General features: G+C 47.3%; 1 protein-coding gene across 1 annotated transcript in view; it reads left to right on the plus strand.

The window, feature by feature from the left end:
• Positions 1-20490, plus strand: part of LOC149467497 (receptor-type tyrosine-protein phosphatase H-like) — a 581796-nt gene that overhangs the window by 165249 nt on the left and 396057 nt on the right. Inside the window, exons 3-5 of the mRNA XM_089671609.1 lie at positions 1624-1665; positions 3814-4065; positions 9296-9565. Coding sequence (XP_089527735.1) covers positions 1624-1665; positions 3814-4065; positions 9296-9565 — 564 coding nt within the window. The remainder of the gene's footprint in view (positions 1-1623; positions 1666-3813; positions 4066-9295; positions 9566-20490) is intronic.

Raw genomic sequence — 20490 nt, forward strand, 5'->3', positions numbered from 1 at the left:
TAAACTCCAAGATAACCCAAATCCTTCACAAGGACTGTTGGATCAATTCGTTTGATCAGTTGCTAGTGTCACAATCTAGCCTGCAGATTTCTGCTTGTGTATTTCTTACCTCCTTGCAGTTGTGGTTCTTCTAGATCTGCTTCCATTCACATGTGCTGCTTTTCTGTTCACCTGTGGGTGTTGCCTGCACTACTGTGGATTTATATCCCTTCTCCTTCTATTACTTCCTGGGTCACCTCCTTGTTTGTCTCATACATATATATATATATATATATATATATATATATATATATATATAGTTTGAACATAATGTATTCATATTCCGAGAACCACTTGCAGCAAAACTATATACAGTATACACACGTACACAGTGCAGTGCTCCTTGCCTGAGTAACGTAACAGTTCCCTGAGCTCCTGTTCCGTTGCCATTTTGTGTATTCTGTGTCTGACTTCCGATGTACTGTCTCTGGCTTAGTCTTCCATTTGTGCTTGTCTGCCACCTGCCTTGACCTCAGCTTGTTTCCTGGATCCTCTTCTGTCTCCTGCCATCAGTTCTATGCACATGCGAGTGGTCTCTATGTAATCAGCTGGGCGTACCTGGGGGCGGCGACCTGGTTCTAGCATGCTGCAAATCCATCCCCGCCATTTAGGGCCCTTGTGAAAAAGCAGGCTGGGGCTTAGACTCCACGCCTTGGGGAACCCTGGGTTAGCGTTCTACAAGGGCTCACTACCACACAAACCTGACAGCTTTTGGGCACTACATTTTGTGCTTTGGTCTGTGTTTAGTTACATAATTCTAAGAGTAATAGCCATTTGGACTTCTGTTTTGAGCAGTTTTGGGCAGGCAAACAAAACATTTTTTATCACTTTGTCATAAATTACTGTATGGCTTTATTTTTGCACTTTTATTATATAACTCCAATCTAACCACTCACATTCACACATTTGTTCTTAACGGCACTTTTGGAAACAGCTTGTTTACAACTGCTCCAATTTGCACACAACTAAATAAAGCTGGCCATAGATGGCTTCAAATTCAGCTAGTTCAGGTGGGACAATCTTCAACTTCTGTCAAATGGGCTTGATGGAAAATTTGTTTGGTCAGTGGCCGCAGCCAATAGGCTGCAGCCACTGATCAGTGTATTTCGACAGCAGAGAGTCTCCACTGTCAGAATACAATTTCTTAGTGAGGAGTATTCTTTTATACACCTCAGTCATGTGGATGTAAGAATCATTTTCTTCTTTTTTTTCCCTACAGCCACAGGCTAAAAAAATGAACATATGATCCATCTATGGCCAGCTTTAGTCAAAGGTGTGGATTATGGAGTTATCAGTAGAGAGAGATAGTCTGCAAACAAACTGTTTCTAGTGGGCTGTACCTTTAAAAAAAACCCATAACATTCTGTGGAATCAGAGTAATGGGTGCATGCTGTATTAAATGTTCATTCCTAAATAAAGATTTTATAACCATTGTAAACAAAATGTAACATAAAACATCAGTTTGGAATCAAAAAGTTAAATTGACCCCAAGCTATTATAATTTTGATTCATTGCAATAGTGTCAATGTATGTAAATGTTTAGTACATATTTATAACATTTCTTTTTGTATTTTGTCTCCTCAGCACCCTCTCCAGTTGTGGGATTAAATGTAACCAGTATATCAGGTAATAATGTGACCGTCTCTAATGATATTTTAGACCTACAACATAGCTGGGGAAGGGCCATGTGTCAAAACCACACAGGTTTAACGGTTAAGAGCATAGTAGTGAGGAACCTCTTACCAGGAGCAGGCTATAATATCACAGTCTATGCAGTCACTGAAAATAATATATACTGTATAGCCAAGCTTCTGAAATTGCTAAAGTTACAACTTATATGTTTACATAATTTATACGCTTGAAAAAAGACACATGTTCATTAACCACTTCTGCGCCGCCCTATAGCAGAAACACTACTACAGGGCAAAATGGTGCGCAAAATCACAAACATATACGTGATTTAGTAGTTCTGGGTAGGACCGGTAGGGCCACCATTCGCGGCCTCATCTGTCAATCACCAGGTCCTGGCCGGTGATTCCCCACCGGCACCTGGCGATCTCCGAGGATTTCCAATGGGGCAGAGACCTGTATGTAAACGATACAGATCTCTCCCCTGTCAGCTCCTGCACACTGCTTTGTATGACTCTGCATTGCTATGCAGAGCAGTGTGCTTACAGTGAAACACAAACACAGCACACATAGTGAAACAGCACACAGTTAACCCTTTGATCTCCCCCCATGTTACCCCTTCCTGCCCAGTGCCATTAGTACAGTGTCAGTGCTTTTTATTAGCACTGATCACTGTATTGGTGTCACTGGAGATGTCAGTGACACCAAGTCAGTTCCCCCCAGTGTCAGACTGCCCACCGCAGTCCTGCTATAAGTTGCTGATCGCCGCCATTGCTAGTAAAAAAAAAAGAAAATTCCAGGATCTATGCCTCCATTTGTATGCGCTATAACTTTCACGTAAACCAATTAATTTACATGTATTGGGATTTTTTTTAGCAAAGACATGTAGCAGAATACATTTGTCCTAAATTTATGATGAAATTTGATTTTTAAATTTTTTTACTGGACATGTTTAATAGCAAAAAGTAAAACATATATATTTTTTTAAATTGTCAGTCTTTTTTTGCTTATAGCGCAAAAAATATAAAATGCACAGGCGATTAAATACCACTGAAAGAATGCTCTATTTGTGGGAAAAAAAGGACATAGATTTAATTTGGGTGCAGCATTGCATGACCGTGCAATTGTCAGTTAAAGTAACGCAGCGCCGCATCGCAAAAAATGGCCTGGTCAGGAAGGGGGGTAAATCCTCTGGAGGGCAAATGGTTAAGTTCACGCTATTTGTGTATTTTAATTCTCTAACAATTCCCCTATTCCTGTATATTCTACTTCCTGAGAAAGACATCTAAAAACTTTTGAAACACTAAGCGATTACCACTTCCAGGGAGAGTGAGTTCCACATTTTTATTGTACTAAAGCTGGCCATCGGTGGTTTGAATCCTGCCTGGTTCAGCAGGGACAGGCCAAGATTCGAACCATGTTTAGGCAGGCTGAATATACCCAAGTTGATCAACCGATTGATCAACTTGGGTGCAACAAGCCTTCTGGATTTTACATGCGATTATTGCCAGTGGCTATTATAGCCGCTAGTAGTAATTACTGTGCTCCCCTGGCTGGGATGGCTCCCTCAGCTGCTGTGAGGGCCCCCCCCCCTGCTGCTGGTGGAACATAATAGCTCAGTGGGAGCGATTTCCCCACCAACACTGTCTCTGTTGATGGGGGAATCAAGTGATTTTCTTTCCTGCAACCCGTGGTTGCAAGAAAGAAAATCGCATCATGTATGGCCTGCTTAATAGTAAAGAACCCTTTCTGCAATCTAAGGTGAATCTAATTTTTTCTAACCTCAAATCATCATGTTTCCTCTTCTGGGAGTAAACAGATTATTACAGTTATTGCAGTCACCTTTGATGTATGTGTACATTGTAATCATATTTGCTCTTAAGTGTCTCTTTCCCATAGTGAATAACTTTAATCTATGTAATTTATCCTAATAACTGAGGTCCTCCACCTCCTTATTTATTTTGGTGTCATTCACTGAGGAATGGTGACCAAAACTGAACTGCATATTCAAGATGAGGCCAAACCAGCATATTATAAATTTTACAGCCTCATCAAATCCAACATACCTTGTTTTATATATGCATTATTTATGAAGTACAGTATCAAATGTTTTGCAAAATCTGCCTATTTTTTTCTTTTGTACAGGTCCAGCCAATGTTTCCAATTTACAAGCAATCACTGTAACAGAAACCACTATAATTGTGCAATGGGAAGCACCCCCTTCGATAAAGGATTTCAAAGTATTATATACTAATGGTTCGGTTGTAAGAAATATTAATGTAACTGGTATAAATTGCACGATACTCAATCTACTTCCTGGAGAGAAGTACAACATCACAGTGTATTCAGTGAATGGAACTTTGGAAAGCTCTGGTGTCACTATATCTGCTACTACATGTAAGTACGTCTGGTATATCTGTTACTACATGTGATTACTTCTGGTATAAGCTTTTCAATTTATAGCACCCTAAATGTAAGCTCTAGGTTGTCTACAAGACGCCAGTTATGGAATGGTTTTCTAAACAAAAACAAAATTCAGCTTATTTAATAAAGAGTGCAAAGAACAAAAAGCATTAACTCACATCAACCAATTAGAATGCTTTTTACTAAAGACATAACAGTGCATGTCCTGGGGTTACATAAAAATAAAGTTGAAAAAAATGTAATTTCACCTTTCACAGCTCCTTTAAAACTCCAAAATAAACCAATTCCTCCATGACCCCACAAGAGCTGTTGGATTAATTCCCTGGAATAAAGCCGCGTTCTTTTAGTTTTAAGAATATTATCCAGGTTTTTTTTAAAACCATTATTGTTTTTTGCTATTAATATCGCATATGGTCAAATGTCCCACAGCATTGCCACTAATACTGTACAGAACCCTTTTCTAAACTGATGGTAAAGTTACCTTTATTACACTTGCAGCTGATATTTATTTTTGTTCTGATCCAGGAGCGGACTGACAACTCATGGGGCCCCCGAGCAATAGGGGATCATGGGGCCCGTGTCCTTGACCAAACTAAAAAAAGCATATGAAAAAGGTACCAGGGGCATCTCATGGGGCCCCCTACTGACTCCGGGCCCTCAGGCAGTGCCCGAGTTTCCCAATAGTCAGTCCGCCCCTGTTCTGATCAGTTGCTATGGGTACTACATTTTTGCTGTGGTCTTTGTTTGTTTAGGTACATAGTGCAAAGAGTAACAGCCATTTAGACTTCTGTTTTGAGCAGTTTAGGGCAGGTAAATTTGATCATTTTTGTCGCTTTTTGCTATTGAATAGTGTAGAGCTTTGTGTTTTACACTTTTATTACTTTTATTAATCTAACCTAATCATTTACATTCACACATCTGTTCTTAGTGGCACTTTTGGGCATTTTTTTTGTTTGCAACAGCTCCAGTTTACACACAACTGAATACAGCTGGCCATAGATGGATAAACATTTGGCAGGTTCAGCAGGGATTGGCTGAATTTCATTTCACATACAGTGAGGAATAGACGTATTTGAACACCCTGCGATTTTGCAAGTTCTCCCACTTAGAAATCATGAAGGGGTCTGAAATTCACATTGTAGGTGCATTCCCACTCTGAGAGACAGAATTAAAAAAAAAATTCAGGAAATCATATTGTATGATTTTTAAAGAATTTATTTGTCTTGCACTGCTGAACATAAGTATTTGAACACCTAAGAAACAGCAAGAATTCTGGCTCTCAAAGACCTGTTACTGTGCCTTTAAAAAGTCCACCTCTACTCCACTCATTAATCTAACTTAGTAGCACCTGTCTGAGCTCTTTAAAGACACCTGTCCACTCCACAGTCAGTCAGATGCCAACTACCATGGGCAAGACCAAAGAGCTGTCAAAAGACACCAGAGACAAAATTGTGGACCTCCACAAGGCTGGAAAGGGCTACGGGGCAATTGCCAAGCAGCTTGGTGAAAATAGATCAACTGTTGGAGCAATTGTTAGAAAATGGAAGAGGCTAAAGACGACTGTCCGTCTCCCTCGAACTGGGACTCCATGCAAGATCTCACCTCGTGGGGTATCACTGATGATAAGAAAGGTGAGGAATCAGCCCCAAACTACAAGGGAGGAGCTGGTCAATTACATATAGAGAGCTGGGACCACAGTTTCAAAGGTCACTGTCGGTAGAACACTACGCCGTCATGGTTTCAAATCATGCATTGCATGGAAGGTTCTCCTGCTCAAGTCATCACATATCCAGGCCCGTCTGAAGGTTGCCAATGACCATCTGGATGATCCAGAGTAGGCATGGGAGAAAGTCATGTGGTCAGATGAGACCAAAGTAGAACTTTTTGGTCTAAACTTCACTCATCGTGTTAGGAAAAAGAAGGATGAGTTGCATCCCAAGAACACCATCCGTACTGTGAAGCATGGGGATGGTAACATCATGCTTTGGGGGTGCTTTTCTGCGAAGGGGACAGGACGACTGCACTGTATTAAGGAGAGGATGAATGGGGCCATTTATTGTGAGATTTTGAGCAACAACCTCCTTCCTCAGTCAGAGCATTGAAGATGGGTCGTGGCTGGGTCTTCCAACATGACAACGACCCGAAGCACACAGCCAGGATAACCAAGGAGTGGTTCCGTAAGAAGCATATCAAGGTTTTGGAGTGGCCTAGCCAGTCTCCAGACCTAAATCCAATAGAACATCTTTGGAGAGAGCTGAAACTCTGTGTTGCTCAGCGTCAGCCACGAAACCTGACTGTCAGGAGCCGCCGCGGCGTGTGGCCCGGTGCAGGCGCAGTGTGCCAATGCACACTGGCGTGCGGGCACTCGGTCCTGGGTGGCATACGCACTCGTGACCACGGGCACGCGCCTGGCACCAATGACAGCGCAGGGTGCGGTATTTAAATCCGCTCTGCACTGACACTGGTTGCCATATGGTCGTATCTGTTTGTTCCTGCTCCTGCTATCTGTCATTTGATTGTTGCCAACCCTGAGTGATTCCGACCGTGCTGTCTTCTCCTGCCCTGACCCCTGGCTTGCCTGACCTCTCTCTGGATGCTCCCCATTGGATCTGACCCCCCTGTTACTGACCCGGCGAGTGACCTGACTATTCTGTGCCCGCTGCCTTGTACCACGCTGTCCCCATGGTTACCGACCCGGCCTGTCTGACCACGCTTCTGCTCAGGCATCCATCCATCCGTCCCGCGCGGACCCATCCGCCTCTTCACATCAGGCTCTTTGCTAGCAGATACCTCTGGCGGAACCCTCTACCACGGGTGGGTGTACTCAGGGGCGACCTGGTCTCTGTCTGCTCCAAGTCCATCCCCACCATCAGGGTCCCTGGTGAAAAATCAGACTGGGACTTAGACTCCACGCTCTGGGGAATCCTATTCCGTGGGTTGCTAGAGATACCGCCAGGCGGTACATTACACTGACAGATCTAGAGGAGATCTGTGTGAAGGAGTGGGCAAAAATTCCTGTTGCAGTGTGTGCAAACCTGGTCAAGAACTACAGGAAACATTTGACCTCTGTAATTGCAAACAAAGGCTTCTGTACCAAATATTAACATTGATTTTCTCAGGTGTTCAAATACTTATGTTCAGCAGTGCAAGACAAATAAATACTTTAAAAATCATACAATGTGATTTCCTAAAATTTTTTTCTAATTCTGTCTCTCAGAGTGGGAATGCACCTACAATGTGAATTTCAGGCCCCATAGCCCTTTCCAGCCTTGTGGAGGTCCACAATTTTGTCTCTGGTGTCTTTTGACAGCTCTTTGGTCTTGCCCATGGTAGTAGTTGGCGTCTGACTGACTGTGGGGTGGACAGGTGTCTTTAAAGAGCTCAGACAGGTGCTGCTAAGTTAGATTAATGAGTGGAGTAGTGGTGGACTTTTTAAAGGCACAGTAACAGGTCTTTGAGAGCCAGAATTCTTGCTGTTTCTTAGGTGTTCAAATACTTATGTTCAGCAGTACAAGACAAATAAATTCTTTAAAAATCATACAATGTGATTTCCTGAATTTTTTTTAATTCTGTCTCTCAGAGTGGGAATGCACCTACAATGTGAATTTCAGACCCATCCATGATTTCTAAGTGGGAGAACTTGCAAAATCGCAGGGTGTTCAAATACTTCTGTCCCTCACTGTATGGCTGCTCCCACTCGATAGAAGTCGATCTAATGATTTCTGTCAAACGGGTGTAGCACTACCCCCTTTAGAGTTGCTGATGTTTTGGGTCCCCTTATTGTACTGCACAGCCAGGCAACATGCATTCTCACACAAACTTGCATCTAGGAGACAGTAACCAGTCCTTGAGCCTGTTTTGAAGTTTTATTAGGGGGTTTAGAACTTGAATAGGGTTAGGGGTGTATGGGATGCCCAATGGAACTGTGCAACTAAAGACAACTTCCTGGAACTATATACAGGTTTTCACAGCAAAATCCTCTGCTTGGAGAGCTAGTCAGTGTCTCCAGTTGTACCACTCCAGATCCCAGACAAATCCTCCTCTCATCCAGCTATCTGAGGGAAATCCCTGAGCAGGGGATCCAATGCTTGCCACGTTAAAGTAAGACAGTCTCGGGTAGTTGCTAATTTGATTTCCCACCAGAGTGTTCCTTCCCCTATCTGGCCCAGGGGAGGCAGGTCTACTCACTTAGTCCTTCTCCTGTGTCGCTGGCGGGTCGGTGACTGCTACCTTCTAACTGGGCCACTCCTTTCCTATCACACAGGTGGTCCTCTCTTAGGGGGCATTACTCCTTCTAAGGTTCTAAGGTAACTCCCTTCACATCTGGGTCCCCTCGCAGGCTGCTGTTCTCCAGCCTCACTTCCTCTCCATCTTCCACCCAAATTCTCCTGCTGCTGAGCAGGCTCAGTTACTCATAAAGGCTCTGTTATGTTAGGATCTCTCTCCTGTTAGGATTGGCCAGGATCCTCTAAGAGTACAGACCAGCCACTCCTCACCTCCACCCACTGCTTCTAGATCTTTCTCCAAAGTCCTAGAGCAGGGGGAAATCCCAGAGAGCTTGTCTGCAGAGCCTCTCAACTCTGACCACAATTTGACTTTGCTGGCAATCACACCCAGGCTGCTACTCAGCCCTCCTAGCTAACAATTAAAGTCTAGCTCCCCCTAGCTGACTAGGAGGGTGCTACATGGGCTTGATCAGTTGCTGATCAGTGTATTTTGACAGTGGAGAGTCTCCGCTGTTAGAATACAATGCCTCAGTAGGGAGGATTCCTTTATCCACCCTGATTGTGTGGATGGAGGGATCCATTCTTTTTTTTCATTCAGCCCACTGGCTGGACAAAAAAAAATATGATCCATCTATGGCCAGCTGTAACCAAAAGTGTGGTTTATGGAGTTTTCATTAGAAAGAGACAGTCTGCAAGCAGATTGCTTCTACTGTGCTGTATGTTTTAAAACCCCATAACGCTTTGTGGCATCAGCGCAATGGGTGCACACTATTAATTAACAATGAATTTCTAAATATTTCTATATTTCTAAATAATCAATTGTGAACAAAAGGTAACATAAAACATCAGTTTAGAAACAAAAAAGATAAATTGACCACAAACTATTATAATTTGGATTAACTGTAATAGTGTCAAAGTATGTAAATTATTGCTAATTACATATTAATAACATTTCTTTTTGTTTTTTGTCTCCTTAGTGCCCTCTGTAGTTGGTGGATTAAAAGTAACCAATATATCAGGAAACAGTGTGACCATCTCATGGGAACTTTCTAAAGACATAAATGCAGGAACTTACAACTACAGTGCAGTTGTGAACAGTCCAAGCTTTACGATCCAGAGAACTTCAAAGGGTAACAGCTTAGTAGTGAGGGAGCTCCAACCAGGAACAGACTACAATATCACAGTCTATGCAGTCACTGAAAGTAACATTTCTAGCCATGCTTCTGAAATTGCTAATGCCACAACGTGTAAGTTTATAAGCTTCAAAAAAGACATATCCATCCAGTTCAGCCTATGTCTGTTTATCTTTTATCCTCTAACAATTCCCATAGCCCTGTATATTCTGCTTTCTGAGAAAGACATCTAAAATTTTTTTACTCCCAGCTAGTACTATAACTGGAGAGGGAGTTTCACAGTTTTACTGCCTTAACGGTAAATAACTCTTTCTGCCATTTAAGGTTAAACTCCTTTCTTCTAACTTATGCGGTTATGCATCCTCTTCTGGGGCCTTAAAGTAAACCGTTTATTACAATTACTGGATTCAAGTGCAAATCACTTAGATCTGCTCTTAAGTGCCTTTGCTCTGTAGTGAATAACTCTAATTCATGTAATTGATCCTAATAGCTGAGGTTCTCCACCCCTCTTATTAATTTTGTTAACATTTGCTGAACTCTTTCTAATTTAATAAGGTATTTCCTTAGGATTGGTGAACAAAACTAAACTGTATATTTAAGATGAGGCAGAACCAGTGTTTAATGACGTGGTAGACATATTGATTTATCTTGTGAATATATTTCTCAATATTGAACCTCATCTGCCATGTAGCTTCCCAACCCCTATTTTATTATGGTCTTCTTGCAATTATGATATGCCCTGTACCAAAGGTATTTCTCTGCATAATTTGGTATCGACGCACACTGAAAATTAGCTCTTAATTCCAACTTCTATATCATTAAAGTGGTTCTAAAGCCTTAAGGATTTTTACCTTAATGCATTCTATACATTAAGGTAAAAATCGTCTGTTGCAGAGGATCCCCCTCAGCCCCCTTATACTTACCTGAACCCAAACTTGATCCAGCGATCCAGACTCTGTCCCTCCTCATTGGGCAGCTTGATAGCATCGAGAGACATTGGATCCTGCTCCTGGCAATCAAATCCCATGATGAGGAAGCGGGGCAGGGGATGAGCCTGCAGGAATGCTCCCCTAGAAAGCATCTTTCTAGAGGGGCACTAGGTGTGGAGGAGGAGCTAGGAATTCCAGTGGGGGGCCCAAGAAAAGGAGAACCATTACACTGAGCAGGCAAGTATAATGTGTTTGTACAGGTTCCATTTTTTAAATTAAAATATCAATCACTTTAATAAACAAATTACACAGTATAGGCCCCAGGACAAAACTAAGGGGCATGGCACTCACATTAGACCATTTAGAGAATGAGTAATTTATCACTACTCTCTGGACTCATTCATGTAATTTCACAATTTTATCAATTCCAACAGACTTTATTTTATAGAGTAAACATTTATGAGTTACAGTATCTTTACAGCTTTAGTAAAATCTGGATAAACTACATTCACTGGACTTCCACCATCTCATTTCTCACTAACTTCCTCATAGAAAGATAGCAGGTTGGTCTGACAAGAATGATCTTTCAGAAATTCATGCTGTTCATCACCTTTTATATCTTTACTGCAGCCAATCTTCTGAATAGAGACTGAACTGAATAAGTTAATTTGTTATGTTTATTATTCAGCATATATTTCCCCTTTCCTGTTTACTCATTGATTTGTGGTCAGTTTGTGAATACCAGGAGTAGTTCTTTAGCTGGGATGTATGTATGCCATTATTTAGAAAAACTTAGAACAGATGTCAGGGTAGTGGTGAGTAAATGTGTTTCTTTTAGACATTGCAGTATTTGTTATCCCAACAGTTCTATTTATAAGATTGTTTTTGGTTTTACTTTTATCTGAAAGGGAGTATTGTTTAGGACATCTAGAGTGTTGTTGAATGGATACTGATTTTGCTTGAGATAAGGGCTCAGCACTCAGCAAAAGCCTCAAGAGTAGTAACATTAAGGTGGAGCTATCTTATATTTTCATCTAAGTAAGTTCAACAAACGAGTGCAAGGTAAAAAATCTATCAAAGCAGCTGGCATAAAAAGGCGAACCTCTCAAACCTCCTAATCAATACAAAATGCCAATATGCAGCGCTAAGGTGTAAAATGCATGACAAACAAATAAATAGGCAAAACAACATATGAGAGAGCTACAGAGCGCTTAAATAACACAATAAAGTGAATAAACGTCCCAATATGATGTATAAAGTGCTCAAGGTGATAAAATGAATATAAATAAAGTCCAAAAACAGCAAAAACGCCTTAAGGTGCAAATCCGTGACTCCTGTGATAATACAATGGATTATCACTAACCAAAAAGTGCAATCAAAAGCACATTTGAGTAATTCAAACCACTCCTGGTCAACTGGATCTGGGCAGCAGGATTCTGGGGGTCAATCTGGCAAACCTCAGCATGTCGGGCAACACTCAGCACACATCTCCAGGCTCCAGGGACATGACATCCATCCAGCAGGGGGGGAACACTCACATCGGTGCAGTGAATACCAGGAACTAAACCTGGCCCTCTTTCAGCTGATGCTAGGTGACAACAAGCGACCGGCGAACACTCCACTTCATGGTCAGGCGGCCTAGGACTCAGGAAAATAATAGCGTCCACGACCTCGCACACTCCAAATTAAACTCATTCCTGGAGAACATTTTCCACCTTCTCAGGAGTTGGTCTTTAGCCCTCTCCTTCTGCTCTGGCATAATTGGAGTGAATGCTCTTTGGATCTAACTATTCTGTTGGAATCTCACCTTCAGCTTCATCAAATAAATCTGATGGTGAGATGGGGTTTGCTGGATTTTGATCAGAATATGAACTTGTAGCTTCACCTGGGAGTCTGTAACTGTCAGGGATCTCTCCCTCACGCAGCCGTGCGTCGGCGCCAGATCCCTTCTGGCCACAGCAGTGCGAGTGCGCATGCGCAGGAGCATGCGGGCGCGCATGCACAAGAGCGTACAAGTGCGCGCATGCGCACTAGCGTACACGTCACCGCAAGGCGGGCTATCTAATCCACCAGCACAGTTTAGTCTATGCCTTCTGGTCTATAACGTTCTGCACTCCATAACCTGATTCTGTTGCCTGTATCTGATCTAACCCTGACTAAGAAAGAACTTCGCCTGCACTGACCCGGCTTATCCCTGACTAGCCGCTTGCCTGCTTCCTTGTACCTGATTCGCTTGATTGATCCTGACCTGGCTTGTCTGACACTGCTGCACATACATACCTGTATCTGCACCTGGTCTGTATCCTGGTTGCCGCCATACTTACCTGCTGCTGCACCTACGTTCCTGCACCTGGCCTGCACCCTGGTTACCGCCATACCTGCATGCTGCCGCACCTACGCTCCTGTGTCCGTTCCTGGTCTGCATCCTGGTTGCCGCCATACCTTCCTGCTGCTGCACCCACGTTCTTACATCCACACCTGCCTGCATCTGGATCTTCTGGGTCTTCACCTACCTACCATCAGCTCCAGACCCACCCGGAACTCGTGCCACTCCTGGCTCAGCGCCCTCTGTTCCCACTATCAGGGGCTCCGAGTGGGAGTAGTAAGAGGATGTCTCCTCTCCATGTTAGGCTCTCCAACCAGGTACGTGACAGTAACATTGCAAACACTGACAGGAATTCTTCCTTGGGTCTGTTGTAATGCCTTCACCAAAAACACTTTGATCTTTACCCCAGGGTCTACTCCCTGTGGGTCAGCTTCAAGGACAAAATAAGGACCTGGCTGGCTCAACTTGAATGAAGCACGCAAAAACACCACTTCTCCTGGCTGTAGAACCATCTCTGACTTGTCTTATCTCTGTAGCCTTTCCAGTCCATCTGCTTTCTATACACCATCTGTTGCATGGGGTTCACACCATCTGGCGTAGAGACACTTTCAGAGGGATGTTGTCATGTAACTAGGTCAATATTCATCTCTGCATTCAGTTAGCTCCTGTTAGACCCTGGGGGTTGAAGGCACATAATTAGAGATGAGCGAAATATTCAAAAATTCGATTCGACTGATTCGGCGAATTCCTGGAAAAATTTCGATTCGAGTCGAATATATTCGCTGTGAATTTAACTTAAAAAAGGGTGTTTCTAGGCTTCAGAGAGACTTAATATTAGTGCTGAACACTGTACCTTTAATTTAAATGCCCTTGGAGTCTGCTGGGGAAGAGAAATAATACTGTCAGTCAGTATGACATGCAGATGAGTGCCGTCGATCTTAGAATCACCGCACACTTCACTCATTTGGGCAGTCACGGGGCCAAAACCAGAGTGTGGAGCCACAGTGTGGCGGTGGAGGCAGCAGCAATGGGAGGCCATACAGCACCCTATGACAAAAATGGAAACCACCAGCAGTGTGAGGAGACCTGAAAGTGGCACATGGCAGAGTGTGGCGATAGAGACAGCAGCAATGGGAGGCCGTACAGGGACCCATGACACACTCTGGACCTGGCAGCAGCATGAGGAGGCGGTACAGGGGCCCATGGCAGATTACGGGCCTGGCAGCAGCATGAGGAGTCGGTACGGGGGCCCATGGCAGATTACGGGCCTGGCAGCAGCAATGGGAGGCCGTACAGGGACCCATGACACACTCTGGACCTGGCAGCAGCATGGGGAGGCGGTACAGGGGCCCATGACAGATTACGGGCCTGGCAGCAGCATGAGGAGTCGGTACGGGGGCCCATGACACACTCTGGACCTGGCAGCAGCATGAGGAGGCGGTACAGGGGCGCATGACAGATTACGAGCCTGGCAGCAGCAACTTGGACAGGAGGACGTTCAGCTTCTGCACCGTCTGGTGCGTGCTCGCAAACTGTTGTCTCTTGGAAACGGATTCTAAGAAAGACTGCTGACAGAATCCGTGAAGAGGAGTAGCAGGAGAAGGAGCATCTGAACGAGCGGAATATGCCAACAAGCGACAACAGGGGCCCATGACAGATTACGGGCCTGGCAGCAGCATGAGGAGTCGGTACGGGGGCCCATGGCAGATTAGGGGCCTGGCAGCAGCTATGGGAGGCCCGTAATCTGCCAGCACCCTATGACAAAAAATGGAACCCACCAGCAGTGTGAGGAGACCTGAAAGTGGCACATGGCAGAGTGTGGCGATAGAGACAGCAGCAATGGGAGGCCGTACAGGGACCCATGACACACTCTGGACCTGGCAGCAGCATGAGGAGGCGGTACAGGGGCCCATGGCAGATTACGGGCCTGGCAGCAGCATGAGGAGTCGGTACGGGGGCCCATGGCAGATTACGGGCCTGGCAGCAGCAATGGGAGGCCGTACAGGGACCCATGACACACTCTGGACCTGGCAGCAGCATGGGGAGGCGGTACAGGGGCCCATGACAGATTACGGGCCTGGCAGCAGCATGAGGAGTCGGTACGGGGGCCCATGACACACTCTGGACCTGGCAGCAGCATGAGGAGGCGGTACAGGGGCGCATGACAGATTACGAGCCTGGCAGCAGCAACTTGGACAGGAGGACGTTCAGCTTCTGCACCGTCTGGTGCGTGCTCGCAAACTGTTGTCTCTTGGAAACGGATTCTAAGAAAGACTGCTGACAGAATCCGTGAAGAGGAGTAGCAGGAGAAGGAGCATCTGAACGAGCGGAATATGCCAACAAGCGACAACAGGGGCCCATGACAGATTACGGGCCTGGCAGCAGCATGAGGAGTCGGTACGGGGGCCCATGGCAGATTAGGGGCCTGGCAGCAGCTATGGGAGGCCCGTAATCTGCCAGCACCCTATGACAAAAAATGGAACCCACCAGCAGTGTGAGGAGACCTGAAAGTGGCACATGGCAGAGTGTGGCGATGGAGACAGCAGCAATGGGAGGCCGTACAGGGACCCATGAGAGACTCTGGACCTGGCAGCAGCATGAGGAGGCGGTATAGGGGCCCATGGCAGATTAGGGGCCTGGCAGCAGCTATGGGAGGCCCGTAATCTGCCAGCACCCTATGACAAAAAATGGAACCCACCAGCAGTGTGAGGAGACCTGAAAGTGGCACATGGCAGAGTGTGGCGATGGAGACAGCAGCAATGGGAGGCCGTACAGGGACCCATGAGAGACTCTGGACCTGGCAGCAGCATGAGGAGGCGGTATAGGGGCCCATGGCAGATTAGGGGCCTGGCAGCAGCTATGGGAGGCCCGTAATCTGCCAGCACCCTATGACAAAAAATGGAATACACCAGCAGTGTGAGGAGACCTGAAAGTGGCACATGGCAGAGTGTGGCGATGGAGACAGCAGCAATGGGAGGCCGTACAGGGACCCATGAGAGACTCTGGACTTGGCAGCAGCATGAGGAGGCGGTATAGGGGCCCATGGCAGATTAGGGGCCTGGCAGCAGCTATGGGAGGCCCGTAATCTGCCAGCACCCTATGACAAAAAATGTAACACACCAGCAGTGTGAGGAGACCTGAAAGTGGCACATGTTTGGGGCATGATTCATGGCGGATTTAGTCAGTTGTGTCAGGAACTGGTGGTTTGAAATCCAGACTAATCCACGCCTGATTCATTTTCACAAACGTCAGTCTCTCCACACTTTGGGTGGACAGTCGTGTCCTCCGCAGAGTTGCAATACCTCCTGCCGCACTAAACACGCGCTCCGATGCCACGCTACTGGCCGGGCATGACAGCCTTTCAAGGGCAAATTCAGCTAGTTGGGGCCAAAGGTCAAGTTTCGTTGACCAGTAGTCAAGGGGATTGTCTACCTCGGTTGGCAGGGTGCTGTCCAAGTAGGCCTAAGCCTGTTGTTTGAGGTCCTGCTCCAGGTCCACCTGATGCTGCTGCTGCTGCTGCTGCGGCTGGTTAGTAGTTTCCTCACTGCGCTGGTGAAGAAAGCTACTCATCATCGACTGCAGACTGAGGCAGCCGCTGCTGGTGGAGCTGCCACTGCTCCTACCACCCCACCCCTCCCCTGCTGCCATGGCAGCGGAACGCAAGCGCACAGGGCCCACAGTGTCTGAGGATGGACGTTGGCGCAGACAGGCAGAGACCAGCTGACTACATAGGTGGTTTTTATAGTACGTTATTTTGGCCTCCCTCTCAGCAGGTGTGAAAAAGGCCACCATTTTTGAACGGTAGCGAGGGTCCAACAAGGTGGACAGCCAAAAGTCATCCCTCTGTCTGATGGTTATTATTCGGCTGTCGCTACGCAAGCAACCGAGCATGCTATGGGCCATTTGTGCCAAGGAATGCGAGGGACTCCCTGCCTCCATCTCCACAGCATACTGCCACGGTGCGTCTGGGTCCTCTGTCTCCTCCTCCTCCTCCTCCTCTACCAGATGCTCCTGCTCCTCCACTCCTGTCCGCTGAGTGGAAAAACCACCCATTTCACTCAATAATTCCTGAGCACCAATGTCCTCCTCTACCTCCTCCTCTTCTTCCTGTCCTGCCCCCACAGGGGTCATGTGGCGTTGAGATCTGTGCGCCACGTCTACCGCACCCTGACCAGCCATTGTTAACAGCATTTGTTCCAGGACGTGCAACAGAGGAATGACGTCGTTCATCCCATAGTCCTGCCGACTCACGAATAGCGTGGCCTCCTCAAAGGGCCTGAGCAAGCGCAGGTGTCACGCATGAGCTGCCAATGGCTGACATCTAAGTTACACAGGGAGTACCTTTATCCGCTTTTAACATCAGGAAATCTGTGATGGCCTTTCGCTGTTCGTAAAGGCGGTCTAACATATGTAGGGTTGAATTCCACCTTGTTGCAACGTCACAGCATGAGGAGTCGGTACGGGGGCCCATGGCAGATTACGTGCCTGGCAGCAGCAATGGGAGGCCCGTAATCTGCCAGCACCCTATGTCAAAAAAATTCTACACACCAGCAGTGTGAGGAGACCTGAAAGTGGCACATGGCAGAGTGTGGCGATGGAGACAGCAGCAATGGGAGGCCGTACAGGGACCCATGAGAGACTCTGGACCTGGCAGCAGCATGAGGAGGCGGTATATAGGGGCCTATGGCAGATTAGGGGCCTGGCAGCAGCTATAGGAGGCCCATAATCTGCCAGCACCCTATGTCAAAAAATTCAACACACCAGCAGTGTGAGGAGACCTGAAAGTGGCACATGGCATGAGACACTGTGGACCTGGCAGCAGCATGAGGAGGCGGTATATAGGGGCCCATGGCAGATTAGGGGCCTGGCAGCAGCTATGGGAGGCCCGTAATCTGCCAGCACCCTATGTCAAAAAATTCTACACACCAGCAGTGTGTGAGGAGACCTGAAAGTGGCACATGGCAGAGTGTGGCGATGGAGACAGCAGCAATGGGAGGCCGTACAGGGACCCATGAGAGACTCTGGACTTGGCAGCAGCATGAGGAGGCGGTATAGGGGCCCATGGCAGATTAGGGGCCTGGCAGCAGCAATGGGAGGCCCGTAATCTGCCAGCACCCTATGTCAAAAAATTCTACACACCAGCAGTGTGTGAGGAGACCTGAAAGTGGCACATGGCAGAGTGTGGCGATGGAGACAGCAGCAATGGGAGGCCGTACAGGGACCCATGAGAGACTCTGGACCTGGCAGCAGCATGAGGAGGTGGTATATAGGGGCCTATGGCAGATTAGGGGCCTGGCAGCAGCTATAGGAGGCCCGTAATCTGCCAGCACCCTATGTCAAAAAATTCTACACACCAGCAGTGTGAGGAGACCTGAAAGTGGCACATGGCAGAGTGTGGCGATGGAGACAGCAGCAATGGGAGGCCGTACAGGGACCCATGAGAGACCCTGGACTTGGCAGCAGCATGAGGAGGCGGTATAGGGGCCCATGGCAGATTAGGGGCCTGGCAGCAGCAATGGGAGGCCCGTAATCTGCCAGCACCCTATGTCAAAAAATTCAACACACCAGCAGTGTGTGAGGAGACCTCAAAGTGGCACATGTTTGAGGCATGATTCATGGCGGATTTAGTCAGTTGTGTCAGGAACTGGTGGTTTGAAATCCAGACTAATCCACGCCTGATTCATTTGCACAAACGTGAGTCTCTCCACACTTTGGGTGGACAGTCGTGTCCTCCGCGGAGTTACAATACCTCCTGCCGCACTAAACACGCGCTCCGATGCCACGCTACTGGCCGGGCATGACAGCCTTTCAAGGGCAAATTCAGCTAGTTGGGGCCAAAGGTCAAGTTTCGTTGACCAGTAGTCAAGGGGATTGTCTACCTCGGTTGGCAGGGTGCTGTCCAAGTAGGCCCAAGCCTGTTGTTTGAGGTCCTGCTCCAGGTCCACCTGATGCTGCTGCTGCTGCTGCTGCTGCTGCTGCTGCTGCTGCGGCTGGTTAGTAGTTTCCTCACTGCGCTGGTTTAGAAAGCTACTCATCATCGACTGCAGACTGAGGCAGCCGCTGCTGGTGGAGCTGCCACTGCTCCTACCACCCCACCCCTCCCCTGCTGCCATGGCAGCGGAACGCAAGCGCACAGGGCCCACAGTGTCTGAGGATGGACGTTGGCGCACAAAGGCAGAGACCAACTGACTACATAGGTGGTTTTTATAGTACGTTATTTTGGCCTCCCTCTCAGCAGGTGTGAAAAAGGCCACCATTTTTGAACGGTAGCGAGGGTCCAACAAGGTGGACAGCCAAAAGTCATCCCTCTGTCTGATGGTTATTATTCGGCTGTCGCTACGCAAGCAACCGAGCATGCTATGGGCCATTTGTGCCAAGGAATGCGAGGGACTCCCTGCCTCCATCTCCACAGCATACTGCCACGGTGCGTCTGGGTCCTCTGTCTCCTCCTCCTCCTCCTCTACCAGATGCTCCTGCTCCTCCACTCCTGTCCGCTGAGTGGAAAAACCACCCATTTCACTCAATAATTCCTGAGCACCAATGTCCTCCTCTACCTCCTCCTCTTCTTCCTGTCCTGCCCCCACAGGGGTCATGTGGCGTTGAGATCTGTGCGCCACGTCTACCGCACCCTGACCAGCCATTGTTAACAGCATTTGTTCAAGGACGTGCAACAGAGGAATGACGTCGTTCATCCCATAGTCCTGCCGACTCACGAATAGCGTGGCCTCCTCAAAGGGCCTGAGCAAGCGGCAGGTGTCACGCATGAGCTGCCAATGGCTGACATCGAAGTTACACAGGGGAGTACCTTTATCCGCTTGTAACATCAGGAAATCGGTGATGGCCTTTCGCTGCTCGTAAAGGCGGTCTAACATGTGTAGGGTTGAATTCCACCTTGTTGCAACGTTGCAGATCAGGCGATGATGTGGAATTCCGTTCTGCCGCTGCAGCTCAAGGAGGGTGTGCTTTGCGGTGTAGGAATGGCTGAAATGCATGCAAAGTTTACGTGACATTTTAAGGATGTCTTGCAGTGGGATGGTGGATTTTAGGAACCGCTTGACAACCAGATTGAACACGTGAGCCATGCATGGCGCATGGCACAACCTTCCTTGACGCAGAGCAGACACCATGTTCTTTCCGTTGTCGGTCAACATGGTTCCGATTTTGAGTTTGCGCGGAGACAGCCATCTGTCGATTTCTCTGTTCATTACACTCAGAAGTTCCTCCCCTGTGTGACTACGTTCGCCAAGGCATACCAGGTGCAGAACAGCGTGACACCGTTGTGCCCTGCACATGTGATATGCCGGTCGGGTAATGGGACTTGGCACGGGGGTGGCGGCTGAGGACACGGCGGAAGAAGAGGTGGTAGAGGCGGACATCTTTGCCGGACCAAGGACGTGCAAACGTGGAGGCAAAAGCGGCGTGACCTGTCCAAGTTGCTGGTGCGGCTGTGACGGCACCACGTTCACCCAGTGGGCCGTAAATGACATGTACTGTCCCTGACCGTAGTTACAGCTCCACACGTCGGCGCTGCCGTGCACTTTGGCAGAGACCGACATGCTCAAAGACTGGCCCACCATGTCTTCTACATGTGAATGCAGGGCTGGCACTGCCTTTTTGGCGAAGAAATGACGGCTTGGCACTCTCCACCGCGGCGCGGCACAAGCCATCATTTCTCTGAAAGGTGCTGAGTCCACCACTTGGAAAGGGAGGGACTGCAGCACCAGCAACTTGGACAGGAGGACGTTCAGCTTTTGCACCGTCGGGTGCGTGCTCGCAAACTGTTG

The sequence above is a fragment of the Staurois parvus genome, unplaced genomic scaffold (genome assembly GCF_062004578.1).
Source record: "Staurois parvus isolate SC_StPar_1 unplaced genomic scaffold, SC_StPar_1.0 ptg000108l, whole genome shotgun sequence".
Taxonomy (NCBI): Eukaryota; Metazoa; Chordata; class Amphibia; order Anura; family Ranidae; genus Staurois; species Staurois parvus.